At 39.9% G+C, this 26,085-nt stretch overlaps 1 protein-coding gene across 1 annotated transcript; it reads right to left on the reverse strand.

Moving 5' to 3' along the window:
- Window positions 1–3,107: 3,107 nt before the first annotated feature.
- moxd1 (monooxygenase, DBH-like 1) lies at window positions 3,108–25,587 on the reverse strand. The gene is made up of 12 exons (XM_053643852.1): window positions 25,277–25,587; window positions 18,752–18,898; window positions 18,160–18,327; window positions 17,602–17,685; window positions 13,833–14,012; window positions 13,213–13,315; window positions 11,328–11,494; window positions 11,006–11,197; window positions 10,005–10,064; window positions 8,988–9,130; window positions 6,115–6,283; window positions 3,108–5,446 (listed from the first exon to the last, which is right to left on the reverse strand). Exons 1-12 carry the CDS (start codon window positions 25,538–25,540, stop codon window positions 5,288–5,290), a joined length of 1,836 nt encoding a protein of 611 aa, XP_053499827.1. The 5' UTR covers window positions 25,541–25,587; the 3' UTR covers window positions 3,108–5,287.
- Window positions 25,588–26,085: the final 498 nt, after the last annotated feature.

The following is a 26,085-nucleotide window of genomic DNA, read 5'->3' on the forward strand; positions in this document are numbered from 1 at the left end:
GTTTCTGCTTTTCCACTAAACCAGTCCAAGTTCTTGTGGTTTTAATTAACATTTGGACTTTGCTGTGTTATTATTAGAACTTGGAACTCTGGTGGGGGGCAACACATACTCTTTTCACCAGGAGAACAAGTATTGCCTGAAGCAAAAGCATGTTGTTTGTTTTACCCAAACTTCCCATGCTAACTTAACGAACTGTTAACTCAAACCAGCTACATGTCATTTCATTTAACATGCTACTGCTCGTAAAATGGAGCGCCAAACCTAAATCTCTTCTCCTCTCTGATTCGTGTTGCTGCTGAGCAAAATAAACAAATAACACGAATCGGACTTGCCCTTCATGTCTGCCATGATCTATTGTAGCCTTTTCCTCACCAGCGCAACCCTCGCCCACAGCTGGCAGTGCACCTTTAGTGAGTCACCTCTCTTGTTGCCCAGCATCCGCTTCTTCTTCTGAAAGTCCAGTGGTCTTGCATTTTAGCACTTTCCTCTGTTTAAGGCTCACTCAGCTGTAGTAGAGCAGGAGAACCCTGAACCACACAATGCCAAGGATCTATCGTGCCAGCTTTGATATTTTCATATGTTCGTTCACATTAATTCATCTTTTTTTTTTTTTTTTTAATCTTTGTTTAATAAAAGTACATTTTTGCCCGGTCTGTCAGGAAAGATTTGCCTTTAGTATAACTTTTCAGGTAATGTTACAGCTAGATAGGTTATGCTAATATGTTAAACATGGCAGACAATTGTGATTGGCTTAAAAGCTAAGTTTGAGTCTGCCATGTTTGCATCCATGACGTGGAGTCAAAATGGAAGACGTATATAAAGTGATAACCCTAACCCCTAACCCTAAGTGCATCTAAAGTTTTAGAAATAGCTAAATTCCAGTTAGGCTGCTAATGATCGCCAGCAAGCTAAAGTTAACATAGCCTAAATAACTAGAAATGAACTTAAATAGTTATACCAGGCATCGAATGTTTAACATCACTGTAGAAAACAGTAGGGAAATTTGTTTAACTGCTCTGAAAAGCTTATACTTTTCTCTGGGAATCCCAGATGCTTTACCTTTGGCCTAATTCAAATGAAGTCTGTATTTTTTAAGATGTTTTTTTACAATTTTTGAGGTTTTTACATTTTTTTTTTTTTAAATCTATAAACTGTAAGGCAAATCTCAGCCCTAGGAAGGTTGAAAAAAAGAAAAAAAAATAGCAAAATCATTCATATTCAAATACTTTTGGCAGCTTCCGAGCTCCACGCCAACGAAAACAGAAAACAAGATGCTCTTACCGCTACTGATTTGTTTTTTTTCTTTGTGGTTTCACCTCCAGCAACCAAAGAAAAGAGAAACTCCAGTTTCTCTGCGAACTCAAAACTACTGTCTACTGTTCTGCACTTTCTGGGCAGCTGATATGAGGGAGAATTGGTGTTCTCTGTGGTACCAGGGACTCCCAGGCACTAACACTGGACTTACATAAAGCAGACCTGAGCCTCTGGGATGGATAATCACATCACTATGAACAATCAGGAGGAAACGTACTACATTTTTCACAAAGCAGCAAGAATACATTTTCTTGACCGTTTCTGAATGTTTTTAGACTTCATGACGAAATGTTTCCCATGTGCATCTTTCTTGGAAGATCACATTCCTACAGTGTTTGGTAAAGAAGGTGACAGAATGTTTGTGGGTGTGCGATTATAGGAAAATAATCAGCGATGGGATGGAGTGATGTGGCCCGATGGAGTGATCATTTGCACTAGTAGCTACAAACAATAATTTCCTGTGCCAGCCAATCCTTTTAAATCTCTTTTGAAAATAATAATAATAATAATAAGAAGAAGAAGAAGAAGAAGAAGAAGAAGAAGAATAACAAGAAGGATATCTTTTATGAATTAAAGCTTTAATAATCGAAGAGACACATATCACAGGAAATAATACCACCATCTGTGTTAATGTGAAAGAGAATATATCAATTATCTAAATGCTAATTACACCCTTATGTAGCTACGATGCTGTAAATATTCCTCTATAGCACCTAACCAGCACTTTAGTGTATATATATATATATATATATATATATATATATATATATATATATATATATATATATATATATATTAAATCACAGCACTGTTGAATTCTCGAATTTCACTGTTTAATTCATTTCTATAACAGCTCAGCTTATACAGAGGTTTATATTAATCCCACTCAATCGAATACGTTATTGTTTCCATAGTAACAACTAAAGTTTTCTATAAATAGATGCTTACTTAACATTTTAGGAAGGAGTCTCCAGTGTCAGAGCTTTCTAACAGTCAGAGGTAAAGCTTAACTTGACATTCTTGGTGAGGGAACATTAAATATATAAAACTGATTACCAAAAAAAAAAAAAAAAAAAAAGTTTGACAATTTTTAGCAAATATATATTTTTTAAAAAATTCAATCGTTGACAAATTGCTGCATAATAAGAAGAATCGAAAGTTCTGAAACGTGCTGTTATTGGAGAAATACTTAGAAGAAGTTTGAACAGTTTTTTTTTTCTTCCCCTACTTCACGTCAGGCCTTATCGCACCATACTGTGATGTCTTTGATAGTTTTCCTAGAACAGCACATCCCCAAGTGTTTAGTTCCTTACTTAATGTGCACCAAATTAGACTAATTAAAGAATACAGCTTTACAAGTATCAGAAAAGAAAAGGATAATTATGCGTTCGTTAACAGCGCTGTGTAATTCGCCTCATTTGACTGCTTGATTAAACAACAGCAACTGGGACTTTGCCAATTAGCAGCCGATTATTTTGACGCCCGTTCGCAATTAGGCTCAAATTTTCCATCTAATTGTACGCAGGATTCAGAAGTAGAGAAGAACAGGATAGTCGGCGTCCTTGGGTGGCCGAAGCAGTTCGGTAAGCTCAAATCCCAAACGCCATCGTGGTCAACTACTCACTGAAAAAACCTTTTTGAGGCGCAGCTGAAAAAAGTCTTTCTAAGCGTCTCAGCATGAGTGATAAATCGTACAATGCTTTGGAGTGCAACTAACGAAGAGAATAAAGAACTCTGTGTAGAAAGGGAGGAGTACAATAAGGATGAATGAATCACTGGGGTCTAATGAAATTTATGTGACTGAGTCAGTTGCTCGTGGTGACAGAAAAGCGTTCTCTTATGAAGATGACTGAGCGTGTCGAGACATGTTCCAGAGTCTGGGTCAGGACTAAATCTTTCTTGAGGTCTGTGGAAGTTGGAAGTGATGGCGCAGTAATGACATAACGGCGATGACAAGTTCATGGATGGTGTAGGACCTAAGATGGCCTGAATTTAAAAAGAATTGAGGGATTTCAGGGTTCAGAGCTGCTGCTGCTGCAGTTTCATTTTATTCCAGCATTTTCACTGGAATTGAATGAATGCTTTTTAATATGTTCTTCTCAGATCTGAATGTTCTGACAGGTTTATATTAATGCGCTCGTATGAATATGTATGTCCGAGATGTTTGTCATTTTTCCAAAGGATTCTGATACAAAAACGCTGAAAGACGGCTGTGAAATAAAAGGAATAAAAAACGTCGGGGTGCGCTGTTGTTGGAAAAACAACAACGTCCGGGATTAACCCTGTATTTTCCTACAAGAGCATGCACCCATTGCAATTTATTCTGTAATCACTATCAAATCCTAATGAGACTCTATAATAATAAGGGCTTTATTATTACAACATACGGTGAGTACAGTACAGCACATGCATACACGGAAGTATATGGGCTTTTCTGATTTGATCCAGGATGTTCCATAAATTAATTATTCATACTAATAGAATAAAAAAAAAACAACAACAACAATAGTAAACATTTCTCCTAATAGATTTTCAAGTATTTCAAAAACATTATAAAAGCTAAAATATAGAAATATATGACTGGCAGTGCAAGTCAAAGGGTACTTAGGAAACATTATAAGGTGACGCTTTACAATAACGGTACATGAGCGATCACGCACTAATCCCTGAAGTAACACTTACTTAAATATGAACTAATGACGAGTTAAAGCGTGTACTAATCACGAACTAATGAAGAGCTAACCTGAACTATGACGTGAGTCTTACAGTATGAATTCATACGTGAATAACGGCCACCTCAAGCACACGTTGTTAGCCCATGTGTTAGGGTAAACTAAATCAAACACGCTCTATAAGAAAGAATATGAATTAAGCGTGCATCATTTGAAACTGTTTATGTAATTCGCCGTATTACAGCTGCGTACACAAACATCACCGGGTGGTGCCTCCTCGATCGATCCTCCTTAGCGAGCGCACTAATAATAAAACACCGATCATTTCATCTCAGTCTGTTTTGCGTCATTCTCCATTCACTTCTCTTTAAATCCCACTGTAGTACTAGGACATGCTCTTCATATTAGTTCGTGATTAGTACATGCCTTAACTCATCATTAGTTCATATTTAATTAAGGATGAATTCAGGTATTAGTGCATGATTATTCAAGTTCAAGACTGACTTAAAACGTTTTTGTGCTTAATAGGTCTACAATGTAATGCTTTATTAAATGCAAAGCTGAGACTATAGAGCAAATCCTCACTGTATGCTATATGTCTGAAACCACACCCTGTTCTATACATCTATCTATCTATCTATCTCTCTCTCTCTCTCTCTCTCTCTCTCTCTATATATATATATATATATATATATATATGCATTAGTTAGGGATTTATTTTTTTTAAATCATCATAATCATGTCTGAAAGCACAGTGAAGTACACCTCTAATGTAGCGCTTTCCTGATATCCCATAATACACTGCAATGGGGTAGTGTCCACACTCCCATAATGCACTTTGTAGTTGTACTAGTTGTAAGATCAGTTGTAAGATAAATGGTATATAGTGTACTACAAATGTTTCATCCTAATGAACTTCAAGTGAATAAGAACAAACTAAAAACAAACAAAAACATTCACAAACATTTTTCTATTCACGTCTAACTATTGTGTATGGAGATATTGTACTTTTAGAATATTTAAATTCTGTAAATATGTTCTTCTTAAGAAGATCTGAGGAAGAGAGGAAGTGGACTTTCCACTGAGGATGGTTAAATATTAGAGACGTTCGGTTAGAGAGTGTATAATACATCATTATTTGTTTACGTTTGTAGCCATGCTGGTTCATTTCTGGTTCAGACTAATCACGTCCATCAGTCCAACAACGTCCTACTGCTGTTCTCCCGTGCTTCGGTCCAGTGCGTGATGCTTGTTGGAATAAAGTTTTCTCTAGGCTACACGTCTTCCCTATTCACATGGCGTCAGCGCTGTGCGTTGTGAAGGAAGAGTAAGGATGTAACTGTGAGGGCTAATACAGAGAGCGCGTGATGACCCCGGGATGCCGAGCTGTTCGCACACGCGCTTTCGGCAGGCGGTCGAACCGATTTCATCTTCGGTGGAGGCATGATCGTGCCTTGGACCTGAGCAGAGGGAAGGGAAGAGACGTCAACTACGGAGCGTCATAAATTGAACAGAATGATGGCCATGTGTGTGGCAGCTGTGCTTCTAATAACGAACACTCGTCCAGAAAGAATACAAACGGAATGAGACGGTTCAATAAAGTGGTGCGGCCACACGAGGGCGTTAGGGGGGCATTCAAGTCTCAGAAGCTGTAGCTCTGCAGTACATTCTCGATTTAGAAATATGTTTTGGCCAAATTTAGAAATAAGGAATATTATTAAAATGAAATATGTGCCAACAAATTACAGGTCATGGCCAGCTTGTGCCAACTGATTTTTACCCACTGTTGAGATAAGAAATAATAATACATTATAATAACTAAATGAATGAATGGATGAATGAATAAGCACGTTATACCACTATTTATTTATTTATGTATTTATTCTCTCTCTCTCTCTCTCAGTTTAACCACAAATTTGTGCTTGAAAGGTAAAAGCAGCTCTGCAGTGAGAGCTACGCTTATTTTTCAAGTGTTGCATGTCTGTTGTGGGATTAGTACGAACGACTACCACAGACAGATGGCCTGGGTTAATGAAACATCATTGTACTGAACAACTATTGAACAGAACATGCGGTTAACAAAAGAACCCCGCCCACTTATTTCGTTTTTTTCTCTATTTCCACTTACCAACCACTCGTCATAACCCAGCTTGGAGCAGCGCACGTTCATTGGGAGCTTCAGCACAACTTCATTGAAGTCCTTTCCTCTCTTCTTTGTCCATCGGAACTTGTCCATGGCTTCGGTGAACGGAAGGTTGCTGTATTTCTTCGGACTTTTAATCACAAAAGGCCACGTCCTGCATCGAGCATAAAAACGGACGATTCGTGTTGATGAGTTTCTGATAACTTCGAATATACGGTATATTCTAATTAGACTGATTAAAAGGTCAGGAATGGTTGCAGTGTTATGAGTCGCAGGCTTTTATTATGAACTTTTCTGCCATGGTATGGGTCTACTTGCATCCTTAGAGTGAAGAATCGCTTCAAATGAATATATTATATAGAGTTACATTTATATCACGCTTTTCTAGACGCTCAAACCGATTTACATAGCGGGGGGTCTCTTCAACCACCACCAGTGTGTAGCATCCACGGCAGCCATAGTGCGCCTGAGCACCCAACACACACCAACTATTAGTGGAGAGGAGAGAGTGAGGTGGCCAATTCAGAGATGGGGATTATTAGGGGGCCATGATAGAGAAGATCTAGTGGGGGAATTTTGGCAGGACCCCGGGGTTATACCCCTACTCTTTTATGATAAGTGTCCTGGGGATTTTTAATGACCACATCCGAAAGACAGGGGGCAGTGGTGGCTTGGCGGTTAAGGCTCTGGGTTACTGATCGGAAGGTCGGGGGTTCAAGCCCCAACGCTGCCAAGCTGCCACTGTTCAAGGCCCTTAACCCTCTCTGCTCCGGGGGCGCTGTTTCATGGGCTCTGACCCCAACTTCCTAACATGCTGGGATATGCGAAAAAAAAAAGAAATTCACTGTATATGTGACCAATAAAGACTCATTATTAAGGTTGTAGGTTGCTGTTGTAGGAAAATAATCAATGATGGCTGATGGCTCCATAGTGGCGCAACACAAAAGTGTTTGATCTATCGTCGAGAACAAAACTGGCCGTGCTCCATAGCGAAATGATAATGCGTTAGAACAACCTACGATTCGACTTGCAGCCGGCATTACTGTCCGAATGACCAATCAGAATCGAGTGTTGTGGTATAAGCCTGTTTGAACCATCAACTCCTTGAGAATTGAACAAGTCACTTGAAGGTTTTTTTTTTCTAGAACAATATGACGGTTCAAGCTCCTTATAAGGAGTGTGTAATGCAGATGTAGTTGGCGGGGGTCGTGAAGATCTACATCTGTGTAGCACCGCCTCGTCTAAGCCTTGAAAATTCCCTTCTGTACTGCACACAACATCTCATGGCAGTAGGAGGGGGAAGTAAACACACAGCGTCAGCGAAGCCTGTCAGATGGTTTCCATTTCAGAGCCCCCTACTACTCACACACTCGCGCGCACACACACACTTGCTACATGCTCTCTCACATGCAAACAAACACACGGGCACAGGCATAAAACAAAGATGCACACCCTGTTCCCTTTTATCCGAGCATACTGGTTATTTGAAGCTTTGGTTTCCATTTTGTTTATATTTTTCAGTCATTATTAGTGATTCATAGCTATACAAAGGTGTACTTACTTACTAGTATACTCTGTTAAGAAGATCTGAGAGGTAAATTATTATTATTATGTACAGATGCATGACAACATTTATCTGGAAGGCTGATTTCTTGAATGGTTTTGAGAAAGACAAAGGATTGGACTGTGTGGCTTCAGCACTCGCGTCTGCTTTTCTGCTCTCGCGTGTTTATTAGCACCAGACCCAAGGCAGTTTTTACAAGAGCAGGACTTATGTGTCTCTGAGCTCCAAAAAAAATTTAAATAAATAAAAAATTTGTCCTCTTTCGCTAGAGAGGCTCAGCGGGACCGATGGTTCCCTTCCTGCACATGGCAGCGTATGTGCAGATACATTAGTACATGTACAGAGTTGTTTATATGTTTTTAACCCGGTTGAGTTTGGTCATAGTGTGATGTGCGCAATAAAATTGACCCATGAACTTAAGACTAGTTGAGACTAATAAAAAATGCCCAATAATAGGGCGACTTATGAGTTTTTCATTTGCAAAAGCATCTGTAACTAACGCAAACCTCAACACATGTAAGTCTGTAGATGACAGCTATACCAGGGACTCAGGCTGCCTGAGAGGCAGGGGCGGAAAAAACATAGAGGCCAGTATATATAGAGCCACAGTTTATCGCACACAGGAGCACCTAGAGGGCACGTCGTCCCACATATCACATGTAAGGCAGCCTATAGGGCACTGCTTCTCATTTTCTCCACTGTAAGTGCACCTATTAGGGCATTTCTTAATGTTTTCTCATATGTAGGGGCGGCCTAGACGCCAATTAGTTGCATTTTCTTGCACATAACAGTACATCATCATGTTTCCTTGGATGTAGGGGAACCGTATAGGGCACCACATAACATTCTCCACTGGAAGGGCACCTTAGAGGACACATCATGTTTCCTTGGATATAGGGGAATCCTATAGGGCACTGCATCACGTATTCTGCATTGGAAGGGCACCCTAGATGGCACTTCATAATGTTTTCTCGTATGTAGGGGCCAGCCTAGAGGCCAGTTCATTGTGTTTTCTCGAATATAGCGGCACATGATCATGTTTTCTTGGATGTAAGGGAACCCTATAGGGCACAGGGTCTCATATTCTCCAATGGAAGGGCACCCTAGATGGCACTTCATCATGTTTTCTTATATGTAGGGGGTCAGCTTAATGGACAATTCATTGCATTTCTTACACATAGCAACACATCATCATGTTTCCTTGGATGTAGGGGAACCCTATAGGGCACAGAGTCACATATGCTCCACTGGAAGGGCACCCTAGAGGGCACTTTTTCACAGTTTATCTACTTACGTAAGAGGGCTCTGAATTTCCTTGACTCCGATGAATTTGAGTTGGCCGCTGATCTCAGGAAGGCTCTCGCACCTGGTCAGGTTGATTCGAGGGTAGTACAGCAGGTACGACAAGCACATCTCATCCCTTGTGCTCAAGCCACCCTGTAGAGACACGAATTACACTGACGAACTTCCAACATGCTTTGACTGGTTTTAAGGACGCAAACCTACAGTTGTATCTGAAAGTTTTGGCCAGATTATATATTTGGGAGCCCATGGCTGTTGAGTGTTAACACAGTGTTTTAAGAGTCAGAGAATTTATTACGCTCTGGAATTTTAATTCCTAATGACAATTCTTGACCGTGTAATGAGTCCTAATGAGCCAATGAAGGCCTAGTGAGTCAGTTTTATATTTTTTCTTTACTGATATAAGCAAATGTTAATTCCTTTGCTCAGATTGCACAAAAAGTAGTGCTATGATGTTGGCTGTTACAGGGACTGATAAATACAAATGCAGATCCCACTCTTCTGATTACATTTAAAAAAAATTTTTTACATGTTTTTAGTGTTATTAAAATGTAAATTTTCCTAAAATTTTATTTGAAAAAATTGCAATATATCACCTCACTTACAGTATCGCAATATATTGACGTAACCCCTGTATCATGATACATATCGTATCGCCAGATGCTTGCCAATCCATAGCCCTTTTCAATACAAATAAATAGTTGCATTTGCTTAATTTCAGTCCTAATAATATAATGACATGAGATTCAGCCAGTTAGCAACCAGTTTTGTTTTTAAGCGCTTTAGAATTTATAGTAAATTGTCCTCATCTGTTCAATTTATTACAGCTAATTATACACACTGTTTGCTCAGAGGCCTGGCTGATTGAGAGATGAATGCGAGCAAAAAAAAAAAAAATTTAACTTGACAACAGATTATAGCCAGTTTGCTCTTCAGACATAAGAGAAACCACTAGAATAAATACCAGAGATTGTCTAAAAACAAGTGTAATGCAAGCCAGTAATCTTACCCATGTCATGTTCTTCCTGCCTTTAGTGTTATATATGCATTCAGTGATTAATGAGTCCCCCTGGAGGCAGTAAAAAAAAAAACACATCACAACAAAAGAATCATCATGATATAGGTATTTGAGCTCGCCTGTGTGCATTTTAGCCACTAAAATGCCACTAAAATTGATATTAATTAGGTAATAATGAAACCCTGTTTAAATCGTGTGCATAATTTCAACTGAGGCAGAGTAGGATGCTGAAAGTAAGTAGGTAAATTAGGAGGCAGAGAGAAAACACTGATTCAATTAGATTCAAAAATCATTTCTATACTAAAATGTGTTTCATTACATATGTAAACCTGGGGCAGAGGGAGAAGGCTATAAGACTTACTGTAAAAATAAAACAAGGCAAGTAAAGACAATACTACACTCGAATCATGTGGATAAAATTGAGGCAGAGGCAACGGTATGATCGAATAAAGCAGAAAACACTGAGGCAGGGGCAACAGTACACTAGAATAAAGTAGATAAAATTGAGGAAGGGGCAATGTTACACTAGAATAGAGTAGATGAAACTGAGGCATGGGCAACAGTACACTAGAATAATGTAGATGAAACTGAGGCAGGGGCAACAGTACACTAGAATAACATAGATAAATCTGAGGCAAGGGCAACAGTATACTAGAATAACGTAGATAAATCTGAGGCAAGGGCAACAGTATACTAGAATAACGTAGATAAATCTGAGGCAAGGGCAACAGTATACTAGAATAACGTAGATGAAACTGAGGCAGGGGCAACAGTACACTAGAATAACGTAGATAAATCTGAGGCAAGGGCAACAGTATACTAGAATAACGTAGATGAAACTGAGGCAAGGGCAACAGTATACTAGAATAACGTAGATGAAACTGAGGCAGGGGCAACATGCACTAGAATAAAGTAAATAAAATCAAGGCAGAGGCAACGTTACACTAGAATAAAGTAAATAATGTCGAGGCAAGAGGCAGCAAAATACCAACAGGCAAAAGCTGCCGCTCTGGGTTCAGTGGCTGAAACTCCTGGAAGTTGAAGTCAAAGTGCTCGTCTGAGGAAAGAGGAGGAAGCTCGACCTGCTGACGGAAATGCCTGGTTCTGATGGCTCTGCCGGCCAGGTGAGCATGGAGCAGGACTCCAAATACCTGAACACCACTGGGCATCTCTCTGTCCAGAGACTGAGGAAAACAGTGAAAAGTGGGAGAGAGGGATGAGTTCTGACTCTTTATGGAAATTTGCCAATGGTTAAAAAGAACAGAAAGGTTTTGTGTATGTGTGTATGTGTGTGTGTGCGCGTGGGTTTTATACCTCCTGTAGACACTCTTGCATGCAGTGACCCTCAGTGACGTAGTCCTGCATCCCAGGAGGCAGCATGTGGTAAAGACTGACCCATACCCCTGTCTCTATGATCCCTGCATCGTAGCTCCGCAGCCTGGGGGTGTAGAACAGACGCAGGCCCGAGCTGTCCACTATTCCTGAGTGAGAAAGAGCGAGAGAGCGAGAGCGAGAGAGAGAGAGAGGGAAATTGCAAACATGGAAACTTTGGCCTTGGTGAGCAGTAGTTAACAGTGGGCTTCAGTGTTGTGGTGCCACTATTATAATCACTGTAATTTGGTCACCTGCCAATTCCCACCCACCAGCAAGCTCACACCAAAGCTACCAAACTGAGAGAGTAAGAGCTAGAAGATGTGAAGACAGCCAACCAGACCAGATTTAAACTGTTGCTCATGCTGCATCACAGGGCAGCGTAACACGCTTGGAGGAAAGTGCTATCGGCCCTCTTCCGCATACATGAGCCTGCAGACGCCTGTAGTGCTGCTGTGATTGACAGTGGAGAGAGAGAGAGAGAGAGAGAGAGAGAGAGTACACCATCCCTCTCACCCAGACAGCACTGATATTTGTTGCAAAATAAAAACACCCGTTCTCTCCGCCATCCATGTCTTCATATCACCGAGAGTAGCACAACATTTCCGCCTACTCCCCACACTGTAAAGGCTAAACGTAGACTTTTCATCAGTTCTAGTTAGAACGGACCGACAGACAGTTCAATGCAACGAAAGTATGGCTGTACAATCTGGAGTTGGCAAATGTAAGATAAAGTTGTTTTTCTTTGTAATAGGAGATCGATAATGCTAGTAGGCACAGTAGTGGCTCTGGGTTACTGATAGACAGGTCAGGGGTTAAAGCCCCGGCGCTGCCAAGCTGCCACTGTTGGGTCCTTGAGCAAGGCCCTTAACCCTCTCTGCTCCAGGGGGCGCCAGATCATGGCTGACCCTGCGCTCTGACCCCAACTTCCTGGCAGGCTGGGGTATGCGAAGAAAAGAATTTCAGAGTGCTGTAACCAATAAAGACTCATTAGGCTTCTATTGATAAAGTTCTCTGGCTCAGTCTGCCTGACCCCACACGATTTTCCCATTCAGCCCACTTGTTAGTCTCCTACAAAGTTTGTCCAGAATTTTACCAAATGTGGCTCACAGCATCATGAGACCAACCCGAACAAAACATGCTTCTCAGATTTTTGAAAAGCAGGACAGCTTGTCCATAACATGCAAACGAAGTTGACAGTAAAGTTACCAAAACAGGAAGTGACACCATTTCTCTGAAATGCTTTTATGTACTGACACTAAACTTGGCACATGACTTGATTCGAACAAACAAGCTTTGAGATCCTTTGCAACTTGGGAGGGCTACTGAAAGCAGGATATGGGGCAATATCTTCCAAATGGGTTGACATACTACCATCACATTTAGTATATCTTCTTGGGAACAAGTACTCATGGTCCCTCTGACTTTTGCTCTGCCTCTGTCGCTAAGCACTTGGCCCCTTAACTGTCGCTATATTTAATAAGTGAATTCACGGAATTCACTTTAAAGTGAAGCCAAGGATGTCTCATTTTATAAATGTGTTTGTTCCGAATTCCTCCTGTCCTCGTTTCCTTTTCTTGCGCATGTTCTCTGCTTCCATGGAGGGAGGAACTAAAAAGTGAGGAAAGCAAATAAATAAGTGTAATTTAAGAAATCACATTATCTGCTATGTCGGTGATCTAATTATAAACCCCTGTTTCCAATCAGCACACTCTTTACAACTAACCCTTGGGCTGAATATTTGTGGAGTGTCACTCCTAGCATTATACCAGTGACATGGGCAGGTGGGCGTGCTTTATTAAAGTGTCGTGCTAATAGTGTGGTATACTTCTCTGTAAAGCAGGGTTGTCATAATGAACCTCCAGCAGCACATAGACTGGATCTGCAGCTGTTCCAATTGACATTCCCACATGTGGAGGATAAGTGAAGCCCTGCAATAGAAAAATCCACCTCTAATTATTCAGCCTTTTTCCATACAGATAACACTTGAATGCTATGAATTAACAGCACCTGATATTGTGTTATGGCTCCTACTGCTTTAAGTCAATATGAACAAACATTTTGGACATCCATTTTCCATACCGCCTATTACTACACAGGGTCACAGGGGAGATTGGAGCCTATACTAGGACCCATCACAGGGCACAATCAGCCTGCAACACGTCTTTGGACTGGAGGAGGAGACTGGAGAACATGCACACATATGGTACAAACATATGGCATAAGTAGGATTCGATCCCTCAACCCTGGAGGTGCGAGGCAAATGTGGTAACCACTAAGCCACTCTACGTTTTTGGACAATGTTACACTATTTTTCCCCCCAATTGTACATCTACAAAATAAACAGTCTAGCAGTAATATGTAAAGGTATATAAGGTGATTTCTTGAGGAAACACAATGACATGGAAGACTGAACATCTGCATATACATGTCGAAGCTCCTTCTCACCTCTCCACCGATGGCCCATGCAAAAATGACAGTTTGGCATGTCAAAAAGGAGTCGGGCATGTTCGGATGGTAGCATTTGTGTCCTATCTCCAGCTCAGTCTCATTCAGGGTGCTATCGCACTGATAGACCAGTATGTGGTGGACCAGATTCTCATGGCCTTTCTGGATCAGCGGCTCAATCTGCAACCAGACCAAAGTGTAATTGCACAGGGATTCAGAGCTGAGGTCAAAACACTCCACGCAATACTGGACTATATTTGAGAACATCTCTACCTGTTTAACTTTTAATGTGGTTATAACTCAACTCCTGTGTGGCATTTTATTTTATCATCCACATGGGTGAATAAATGTTTTATTTAACAATAGACTCTCGCAAAGAAGCTTTACAGAAAATCCGATTTAGGTCTAGAGATGAGAATGGCACGGAAAACGTCCCTGAAACGGGATAAGGAAAGAATCTTTCAAGGGACCCGTCTCAAAAGGAAATGCAAGGAGACCGGATAGTGGGATTTTTGCATACTATCCAGAGAAAAGCCAGTCAAAGGCTTAATACAACCGTGCTGTTGAATTCTCAAATCTGATTGGTCAGAAGGTGTTGATTGATTTTCTAAAAAGACTGTCCCTGAAAATATTTAACATTTATGGAAGGAAACAATCGTTACGTTTTCCACTGCTGGAAAGTCTACAGGACAGATGAGTTTGGCTTTCTGGTTTCTGGATAACATGACTGTTTTTTTGTTGTTGTTGTTTGGTTGATAGAAAAAAAAAGAGAGAGAGAAGCTGGTGAAGGAACGACTTCTTATATCCTGTGTTTATATATTTCTGTAAAGCTGCTTTGAGACAATGACCGTTGTAAAAAGCGCTATACAAATAAAAGACAATCCTAGACAATATACATGTATACGCTATACAAGACAATATACATGATAGTATACAAGTTGTATAGAGCTAGCAAGTTCTCGGTATGCAATTGAGTTTGTGTTGGGGTATTGCAGGAAGGACAGGGCCAGATGTGTTAGCTCCGGGACAAGAAATGAGGGATTTTGGACCGAGCTTCCCCCATGCAGTAGGGGTTTCTTTTCTGTCACAGCAAGAATTCTAAATATAAGCATTCTCAACAGGCGGATCTGTGTTTCTCTCCGGAGGGTTTCCGTTCGGAGCTGCGTGACTCAAAGACAAACGGTGGCCGAATAAATATTCAAGCATTTCTCTTCCTTTCTTTTCTCATCTTTTCATCTTATTTACACACAGGGAAACTATTTTAGTTTGTGGCTTTAAACAACTGGAATCTTATCAAAGAAATGCACATCAAAGAAGCGCTGGTGTCCATCTAAGACACTGTAAGTGTGTATTAATGTGATCACTGCAATTATCTGAAGTCTAAGGATTAGCTGTGAGGTTTTAGGAGATTTTAACAATTGTAACAGATGAAATAGTCTATTATTACAAAACACCAACGTGGCTGAATAATTTACGGATTTACAAACTTTTGAAGCAAATGAGCCCAAATGGACAATATGGAATTTTCCGCGACTCCAAGCCTTGGCATTTTGTTTTCTCCTTATTATTTACCGTCAGTCTTGTACAACTGTATTCTCTATCTCTCAATCACTGCTGATGATGTGTGAAATATGTCACATAGGAGTGCAACGATTATCGGCACCCTTTTAGTCAATACTTTGTGCTAGCTCACTTTGCTAAGATAACAGCTCTGAGTCTTCTCCTATAACGCCTGATGAGGTTGGAGAATACATGGCGAGGGATCTGAGAGCGTTCCTCCATACAGAATCTCTCCAGATCCTTCACATTTCCAGGTCCACGCTGGTGGACTCTCCTCTTCAGTTCACCCCACAGGTTTTCTATGGGGTTCAGGTCAGGGGACTGGGATGGTCATGGCAGGACCTTGATTTTGTGGTCAGTAAACCATTTTTGTGTTGATTTTGATGTTTGTTTTGCATCACTGTCCTGCTGGAAGATCCAACCACGGCCCATTTGAAGCTTTCTGGCAGAGGCAGTCAGGTTTTCATTTAATATCTGTTGATATTTGATAGAGTCCATGATGCCATGTATCCTGACAAAATGTCCAGGTCCTCTGGCAGAAAAACATCCCCAAAACATTAAAGATCCACCTCCATATTTAACCGTGGGCATGAGGTACTTTTCCAAATGGCTACCTCTCTGTGTGCACCAAAACCACATCTGGTGTTTATTACCAAAAAGCTCTATTTTGGTTTCTTCTGACCATAGCACCCAATGAGAGTAGGGGCTTTTTTCTTGAAACCCTTCCAAACAACTTGTGGTGATGTAGGTGTCTTCGGATTGTAGTTTTGGAGGCTTTCTGATCCCAAGACGCAACTAACTTCTGCAATTCTCCAGCTGTGATCCTTGGAGATTTTTTGCCCACTCGAACCGTCCTCTTCACAGTGCGTTGAGACGATATAGACACGCGTCCAATTCCAGGTCGATTCGTAACATTTCCAGTTCACTAGAACTTCTTAATTATTGCCCTGATGGTGGAAATGGGCATTTTCAATGCGTGTACCATTTACTTATATCCACGCCCCATTTTGTGAAGCTCAACAACCTTTTGCCGCACATCACAGCTATATTCCTTGGTCTTACCCATTGTTATGAATGACTAAGGGAATTTGGCCTGTGTGTTACCTCATATTTATACCCCTGTGAAACAGGAAGTCATGGTTGAACAATTTCCTGTTCTTAGTCACCCAGGTGTACTTAACAAATTTTAACTATAAATGCGAATATACTTCAAATATATTTTTCTCATATGAATTCATAGGGCAATAATTGTTGCACATCTATATTTAACAAAGGGTTGTTTTTTTAAAAAAAAAATTTTAATAAACAATAAAGACAATTTTTCAGAGCCGTCTTCACTCATATTAACCAAGGGTGCCAATATTAGTGGAGGGCACTGTACTGTACTTGTGATTGAAAAATTATGAAATTGTTCATACAAATTCACTGGATTCTTTACCAGCCTCGAAATGCGTACAATAACAGCATGATCTGAATTTAGACAGTGAGGGCATTGTGGCCGGGATTTTCCAATTCCATCAAGCTGACCATCATACATCTGTGTGGTGGACCATAAATGGGTGGAAAAGACACACACACACACACAGACAGACACACACATTCACAGCCTGCTGTGGTGCTGAAGGCCAGCTGCTTTTTCTTTCTTTCTTTCTTTCTTCCTTTCTTTGGGAGTACACAGTCCTGGTGCTCTGTGGTCTGATGAAAATGATCCATTTTTAACTATAAAGTGGAACATTAGTAAAAAATTTCTAATTTTTTTCCACTCTCTCTGCTTTTTTTATTATAGCTTTTAATGCTTAACGCATCTGGGAAAGCCTGCTTAATGATAGTGGATAGCGGGGCGTGTTGTCCAAAAATAGCAGTTTTGGAAGGTATAATAAGCAGGTGAGCCTCAGAAGATACAAAATGAAGAAGGGTGTGAAAGAAAGAGATGACCAAAAACCTCATAAATCAGATGGAGAGCTGGAGAAAAAAACTATTTTAACCTGCTTTTCTTTAGTGCTATTTAGTAAAGAAGCGTAGCACGAATATCAAGCACTGAATCTAAATGAATGCGAGTCGTCGAAAACTAGCTACATGGGCATTTTTAGCAAAAGCAGTTCTTCAAATTCTTCAAAAGGACAATAGAAATCAATGAAAATTGAGAGTAGAGACACGCGAATGAAACTTTTTTTTTTTTGTGAGGTAGCTAGAAAACAAACATACTCACTTTGATTACATGATGCTTTTTCTCCAATTCTGGGAATTTATGGATCTGGCACCAGTAAGTTGTGTCCTCTTGGGGTACTCGGACCTGTCTTAGGAGGATAATAATTGTGATAATAAATAATAAAATACATGTAAGGCTGCACATGACATTACATTTCATTAGAAGGCAGCACTGTTGAATTTCTCGAAAGCGGATTGGTCGGAAGGTGTTTCGTTCATTTTCTAGAACAGCAATTCTGACTGGAACTACAGGACAAATGGCAGGTTTATGGAAGGAGTCTCCAGTCTCAGTGCTATGAGTGGTAAAGCTTTGCAACACGGGAAAGTTTATAGGACAGAGGTGTTTGTACTTCGTGGTTGCTTCGTAACGAAACAAGCTGCATTTCTTTGAAATATGAGAAAATGCGAGGTAGTAACACGTTTCACAAACGTTTCACAGCATTAAACGTCACTATAAATAGATCAGACGTACGATGCGTTAATGTTTATTAATACAGAATCCATCTTTGAGAATCCAATGCACTTGAAAAAACCTGCAGCGATTTTTCACTTTACTCACGTTAATGTTCCGCAGGTCGAAGGTAGCTGTTCCATGAGGAACGCTCTTGCTGGTCCCAGGGTTCAGGAGACGTAAACTTTTCCTCCCTCTGTTTATTCCATGGTACGTCGGCCCTGATGGCCCGACATCTTCTTCATGGAATGCCCAGATCACCCGCATTGTACTACCCTGCACAGACACACGATATGAGCAGCTACAACGTTAACAAATCAGATCTTCACTGAGTATCTCAGTAGCTTGTGCTAAACAGACTAGACTTCAATGACATATTTTGAAGTCTTGGACAGGGTGCCAATCCATCGCAGGGCACAATCACACACACACTCTCACACCCATTCAAACACTACGGACACTTTAGACACGCCAATCAGCCTACCATGCATGTCTTTGGACTGGGGGAGGAAACCGGAGTACCCCGGAGGAAACCCCCGCAGCACGGGGAGAACATGCAAACTCCGCACACACAGTGGGAATCGGACCCCCGACCCTGGAGGTGTGAGGCGAACATGCTAACCGCTAAGCCTACACACACATAGACACACACAAAAGCCTCATAAATGTTGCTACACACTTCACTGTAATTCTCACCCACCGTGATTTCTCTGTCATCAGGGTCACAGGTCTGCAGATCCCTACTGAACGCTAGCACGGTGTGTGTGTGGTTTTCTCTTGCATACAGCAGCTTGTAGTTCTGGACTTGATCTTTTTGGACTTTCCTGTTGCTGTCTGCAAAGTAGTCCTGGAGAACGAGTGGAAGAAAAACCCAATATGAACCAACTTCTGGTCTGCAAGTTTGGTCCAATGGATGTAGAATCAGTCGAATTTTATACAACAGTTTTTTTATTTGTTCTCGTCACTCTGGTCATGTAGAAAGCAAATGAGTAAAAGCGTGCAATTGATTAAAAGCGTATGTAACGTGCTTTGCAAAAGTATTCAACCCCATTAAAAGTCATCAGATTCATCCAATGACACTTACTCGGATTGTTCCAGCCAGTATGTTTATTAGCAGCCAAAATGCACTTAAAGTCATTTTCTAAGTCAAAATTCATTATTTGTCAGCGGATCTTTAAAACAAACAAACAAACAAACAAACAAAAACGCTGCGTGCATAAGTATTCAACCCCTCCAGTCTAGTACTTAGTAGAACCACCTTTAGTCGCAAGTCCGTTGGGGTCATTTACACCCATGCTTCCTAGCAGATTTACTCCAGGTTGGATGAATGTTTTTTGTTGACTGGTGGGGGGTTGGGGGGGGGGGGTTACCTGACCCCTTGATTCATTTCAACTTTGAAAATTCACTGCAAGAGAACACGACTTTGCAATAATAATAATAATTTAAAAAAATAAAAAATACTAACAGGAAGAATATGTGTATTTTATTCATTTGTTATTCAGACACATCTGATCAATTCCAGGGACTGTATTCTTTCATGACCATGCTTTATATTTTATTCATGTTAAAGACGGTAGCTGGAGGCATGGGGGATTGGGTGGAAGGGAAGAAAAGAAATGTGAAAATGAAGGAAGGAGGAAAGCAGAGGGAAATGCAGGAGGAAATGGACGAAAGATGGATGGACAGATCAGAAACAGCCTATTGAGCCAGTACTGGTTATGAAAAATCCAGAGAAATGAAACAACCCCAAGAAAAATCTGAAGAACTAAAACAGCTAGTAATGTGACAAATGTGCTTAAAGCATCCTGTTTATTTAAAAGTGAAAGCCTCATGAAAGGATATAGGTAAATAACAACCTGTACCATAAAGGGGATATAATGCATATATATAATGTAAATGCATATAATATAAAGCACAATTCTTTGGGAGGTTAATCCTATGCTCTGAGAGAGTGTCGGTTCTAGCTGGACTGGCTCTGTAATGTTCCTTGTTAATATGAGGACACGTACTAAAAGCAAGATGGACAGATCCATAAGATATAAACTGGTGCATCAGAATTCAATGGTCAAAACAATGGCCCAAAAGCACTTGCAAGTTCATAACAATTCAACTGAAGTTGTGCGTTTCTCATGAGATACGGTTGGCCAAATTAGCATAGCAAGGGCCAAGTGTCAAAATTTATCAAGCACTATAAACACGTCTTCATGTCAACAGTGTCAGTGTTACAAAAGACACCTAGACTAAGAAAACATTTCCGAGAAAGATTCCCAAATCGTCCCTGACAGAACAGATGCCCATACTGTATTTACAAAAAATGTATAGGAAGATGTTCAGATGACAGAACATGACCTGATTGTCAGACTGCTGCCAGAGAATATAACCCGATTTGCAAAATATTACTAAAGAAACTGTAATAAATTTGTGATTTTAAGCGATCTGTGTATAAAATCGCTTGTTAGGATTATACGATTTTGAATCGAGGTTCACATTAGTGAGTCTTGTTATAAATTTGCACAAACGGCAGGACATTTTTGTCACGAGCACCACACTTCTTGTGGACTATTTAAGATTCGGTTTGTTCAAATCTAGCTCGATAAACGAGGCCCATTGTCAGAGAAGGGTCAAAACAACAACAAAAAAAATCGATTGTTCATATTATTTAGACAGTCACCACACGCTCCAGATGTTTCATGTTATTGTTGGATCACATCTGGCTTGTACTTGCATATACTTTCAGTGGACACAACCAGCAATCCACGCACTGTGTGTGCACGGTTCTCAAGCTGTGGAAGCAAACACACGTTTCCTGCGGTCGCGAGAGCCGTTTCTGCAGAATGGGAGATGGGGAATCGTTTTTCAAACACTGCTGTACCACAGCCAACAGAGATTCGTTGCACTTTGAACATAAAAGTGTAATGATACGACCACAGCCGGGCTGTTCTGATTATTCTAGAAGCTTCTCCAGGGAAATCAAAACCTGACTGGATGTATTTTCACACAATGTGCTGGCTTTTCCACTACCCTCGTTAAAGTTTCTACACAGAACCAAAGTAGGCAGTGTTGTGTTTACCAACTTTTGGTGTTTTTTTTTTTTTTGCTGAAAGTTTAACTGCTACCTAGCTAACAAAACTGACGGTTGTGGCATGCTTTAATATGTAATCTAACAAAACTTAGTGAAGGTAAAAGGTTTGATGCTAGCTAATGAGCGCTGGTAAAAAGTTTTAATGTTAACTAATGAGTGACGTGAAAGCTTCAAAGTTAGCTAGCCAATGAAACTAAGTGATGTGAAAGCTTTAATGTTAGCTAGCTAACAAAGCTAAGTGATGAAAGGTTTAATGCTAGCTAATGAGTGCTGTCAAAAGGCTTTAATATTAGCTAGCAAACAAAACTAAGTGATGGTAAAAGGTTTAATGCTAGCTAATGAGTGCTGGTTAAAAAAAAAAGCTTTAATGTGAGCTAGCAAACAAAACTAACTGATGTGAAAGCTTTAATGTTAACTAATGAGTGACGTGAAAGCATCAAAGTTAGCTAGCCAATGAAACTAAGTGATGTGAAAGCTTTAATGTTAGCTAGCTAACAAAGCTAAGTGATGAAAGGTTTAATGCTAGCTAATGAGTGCTGGTAAAAAGCTTTAATGTTAGCTAGCAAACAAAACTAAGTGATGGTTAAAGGTTTAATGCTAGCTAATGAGTGCTGGTAAAAAGCTTTAATGTTAGCTAGCCAACGAAACTGAGTGATGTGAAAGCTTTAATGTTAGCTATCGAGGGCATTGGTGGAAGCTTTAACATTATCTAGCTAACAAGAGAAAAAGAGAGTGTTGGTAAAAGCTTTAATACTATTTGGCTAACAAAAATAAGTGTTAGTGAAACCTTTAATATTGTTTCGCTAGCAAATATGAGTGTTTATGAAAGAGTTAATGTTAGCTAACTAACAAAACTGGAATTGGTGAAGCTTTAAAGTCAGCTAACCAAAAAGTAATAATAAATTTGTGTTGGTGAAAGAAAACTAAGGTTTTTGCAGAGTCCCTCCATTTTCACAGGCTCAACAAAAGAAACTGGACAAAGGAACATAATAATAAATATTAGGATTATTTTTAATACTTGGGTGCAAATCCTTTGCAGTCAAATCTGGAATCCATGGACATCACCAAATGCTGAGTTTCCTCACTTGAGATGCTTCGCCAGGTCTTTACTGCAGCCGCATTCAGTTGCTTGGTGTTCGTGAGTCTTTCTGCTTTCGGTTTTGTCTTCAGAAAGTGAAAACCTTGCCCGATTGAGTCGAGGTCATCTGATTTAAGAACGCTGAATTTCCTTGCCTTAAGAAGCTCTTGGGTTGCTTTTGCGGTAGGTTTTGGACCATTATCCATCTGTACTGTGAAGCGCCGTCCTATCCGTTTTGCAACATTTGACTGAATCTGAGCAGAAAGTATAGCTCTGTATGCTTCAGAATTCACCCTGCAGTCACATCATCAATAAACACCACTGACCCAGTTCCATTGGTACATGCCCATGCCATAACACTGCCTCCACCATGTTTGACAGATGATGTGGTATGCTTTGGAACACGAATCCTTCTCCATATGCTTCTCTTCCCATCATTCTGGTAGAAGTTAATCTTGCGTCAGAACTGGTCAGGCTTTGTTTTTGGGGGTTTTTTTCAGCAAAGTCTAATCTGGCCTTTCTGTTCTTGAGTGTTACCAGTGGTTTGCATCTTGAGGTAAACTGTCTGTATTTATTAGGCGTCTCTTGATTGTAGACTTTGACAATGATACGTCCACTTCCTCAAGCGTGTTCTTGACTTCGCTAGATGTTCTGAAGGGGTTTTTCCTTCAACAACAACAACAAAAAAAAATAATCCTGCATTCATCCACTTTAGTTGTCTTCCGTGGTCTTCCAGGCGTTTTGGTGTTGCTGAGCTCGCCAGTGCGATCCTTGTTTTTAAGAACGTACCAAATTGCTGATTCAGCCAGTCCTAAAGTTTCTACTATCTCTCCGATAGGGCTGTTTTGTTTTGTCAGCCTAATGTCGGCCTCCTTCACTTGCATCGACACCTCTTTAGAGCGCATATCGAGAGTTCCCATGAACAGCTATCGAATGCAAATTCAATGCTTGAAATCAACTCCAGACCTTATATCTCCTTAATTTGTCACGAAATAACGAGGAAACAGGCCGCCATCTGTCAGTCTATTGTCCAATCACCTTAGAGCCTGTGAAATTGGAGGGACTCGGCAAAAACCTGTTCTTCCTAAACAATATGCAACATTTTAGTTAAACCCCTCGAATTAAAGCAGAACGTCTATACTTTGATCACATCTTGATTGCTTCATTTCAAACCCATTGTGCTACGTACATCTTAATCGAAATTGAATTTGGCGAGTAACTGGATATTATTGAATGCAGGTGAAAAATCAACACAAAGCAGATTAGCATTGGACTCTGTGGAGGTTTTAACACCGGATTAAAACCGGAGCAGTGCCTCCACACTCCTCTCTGTTTTGGTACTTAGCTAACAGATCTGTCACTTACTTTCTTTTTTCTTTGTAGCAATGGAAACCACAGTACGCTGAGTTCCGGTGTAATCACTAAAATATGTTTATTTTGTATTAATTTAACTTTTACACACACACTTGAGGCACTAGTGAACTATAATCTCATTTAACTTATTTTTTCTGGGGGTTTTTCCATTCTTTGACATTCTCAGGACGGCTCTTTTCATTTTGACCAGTTTACCGGTAATGCGTTTACAAAATCCTGAAATTTGTTTAAAAAAATATAAAATAATGATTCACAGTATAACGATGGACAATTACACTACTTCACACACGTTAAACACTTAATCTTAAATGACAGAACCCTTAAATGTTCTATGCACTCCTAAAAATAAAGGTTCTTCGATGGTTCTTTGAAGAAAAAAGAACCGTTTTTCATTGTATAGGGTCCTTGAGTTGAACTATATACTTCTTTGGAGATTAAAGAAGTTCTTTATGGTTCATTATAGGTTCTTCAGAACGGTGTATTGATTCTTCAAGGTATCATCTCGTAACATCTCTTAATAAGTGAACTTTATAAGGTTCTTTGTGTGACTGGAAAAGGTTCTCCTGGCATCACTCTGAAGAACCTTACTAACTTTTTTTTTTAGAGAACTTGTGATAACAGGGTTCCTTGGAGCACTGCTGTGAAGAACCATTTCTGGGTTCTTTGAAGTACCGTTAACTAGATGGTTCTCTAAAGAACTTGAGAGTAAAAGGTTCTTCGTGCAACTTAAAAGGGTTCTCGTATGGTGTCAGGCTGAAACCCCCCCCCCTTTTTTTTTGCTTGAAATTGGACCCTTTATTTTTAAGAGTGTGTAGAACCTTTTATTATTTTTTTGTTTTGTTTTGAGAACGTGTAGCTGATTTAAGAAATGCCCATGCAGTAAGGATATAAATAAATACGCAAGTACATATGTAAACAAACAAACAAACAGATTGATAAAAGATTATGATTATTATGAATAGTTTGTATTTATTGTTATTAATTATAATAATTACAATTATGCATACTTTTTGATACTACTACTATTACTACTAATAATAATTTTAATATTTGTATCACATATTTTTAGTGCAGTATTTATTTGTTTGTTGTTATTTATTTGTTTTTATTTTTTTTTTTTGAGAACGTGTCGCTGATTTAAGAAATGCCCATGCAGTAAATATGAAAATAAATAACTAAACACGTATGTAAACAAACAAACAAACAAGCAAAGAAACAAACAGATAGATGGATAAATGGTTACAACTATTATTATTAAGAGTTAATATTTACTGTTATTAATTATAATAATTACAATTATGCATTCTTTTTGCTATTACTATGAATAATTTTAATATTTATATCATATATTGACTGTGGCATTTATTTGTTGTTATTCTTTTTTTTTTGTAAGAGCTGCTTCTGTTTATATTTGACATGTACTTAAAGATCCTTGCATTATAAGATGCAATGGAAGAAAAATTAATAAAAACATATATATATATATATATATATATATATATATATATATATATATATATATATATATATTTCAAAGTAGAGAAATTTGAACAAGTTCATTCAATAAGTGCATTCAGTCATGAGTTACCATCTCTGCAATCCTGCAGCTGTGTGCTCTCCCTAACACAAGTTAGTGGAACTTTTTTTATTATTGTTGTTGCTATGGTTACAGTGTGAAAGTTGGAGCTCACGTGGAGGTAAGGTTTCCCGTCTGCAATCCCTCCAAAGATGATATCTGCCGAAGCCATGGCGCCGTTTGGAGACAAGCCGAAGCCGACGTATCCTCTCGTCTGCGCCTCGAGCTCGACCGCGATGCTCGTGTTGTCAGACCTCCATCTCATCACGTATCTGCCGCGCGCGTCTAAAGCGGCCGCGTGCTGGAAGTCGGGCTGCTGGGAGCGCGCGAGGCTGACGGTGAAGAGCAGCACGGTGCTCAAGAGCGCGCTGTCCGACATGCTGCTGACCCAGATGTGCTTGGAGAACAAGGAGAACGAGCGCTTTATTCAGATCCAGCTGGAGTTTTTTGGAAACTCGCGGCGTCCGACTGCGAGCGCACGGTGTGCGCTGTATGGAACGCCAAAGGGTGCATAAGCACAGTGAAATGATATACTCCTGGGCTTAAGTTCACAACCAGGATGCGTCATTGCCAAGCAGGGTTTTCCAAATCTCAGCTACATTCCCAGACCAAAAACACCTGAGACATATTCTCTATCATCACCTGGTACAGTTATTATCCACTCCATAATCCTCTTCTCCCCCCCTTCTAACCTTTATCATGTTATCTTCAGTGGTTATATCAACTTTTTGTCAACTTTAGAGCTATAAATTTCACACTTCCTGCAGAAAAACAATTGTCTATACAAACAAGAGGACGTCACATGACAGCACGACATGATGGCAGCACTCTAAATGACTACATTTTAAAGTTTGTTTATTTATTTATCTATACAGTGTATTAGTATACACCACGTGCCATGTCCTTGCATTACATTCCTTTTAT

The sequence above is a fragment of the Ictalurus furcatus genome, chromosome 2 (assembly GCF_023375685.1).
Source record: "Ictalurus furcatus strain D&B chromosome 2, Billie_1.0, whole genome shotgun sequence".
In the NCBI taxonomy this organism is placed as follows: Eukaryota; Metazoa; Chordata; class Actinopteri; order Siluriformes; family Ictaluridae; genus Ictalurus; species Ictalurus furcatus.

What these genes read in the sequence shown, in the direction of transcription:
- moxd1 (XM_053643852.1), bottom strand. Translation starts at nt 25,540, where the DNA reads ATGTCGGACAGCGCGCTCTTGAGCACCGTGCTGCTCTTCACCGTCAGC. An exon ending in CTGATGACAGAGAAATCACG is followed by an intron (nt 18,328 to 18,751) that starts GTGGGTGAGAAT and finishes GTGTCTGTGCAG; the next exon opens with GGTAGTACAATGCGGGTGAT. An exon ending in TCGACCTGCGGAACATTAAC is followed by an intron (nt 17,686 to 18,159) that starts GTGAGTAAAGTG and finishes CTCCTAAGACAG; the next exon opens with GTCCGAGTACCCCAAGAGGA.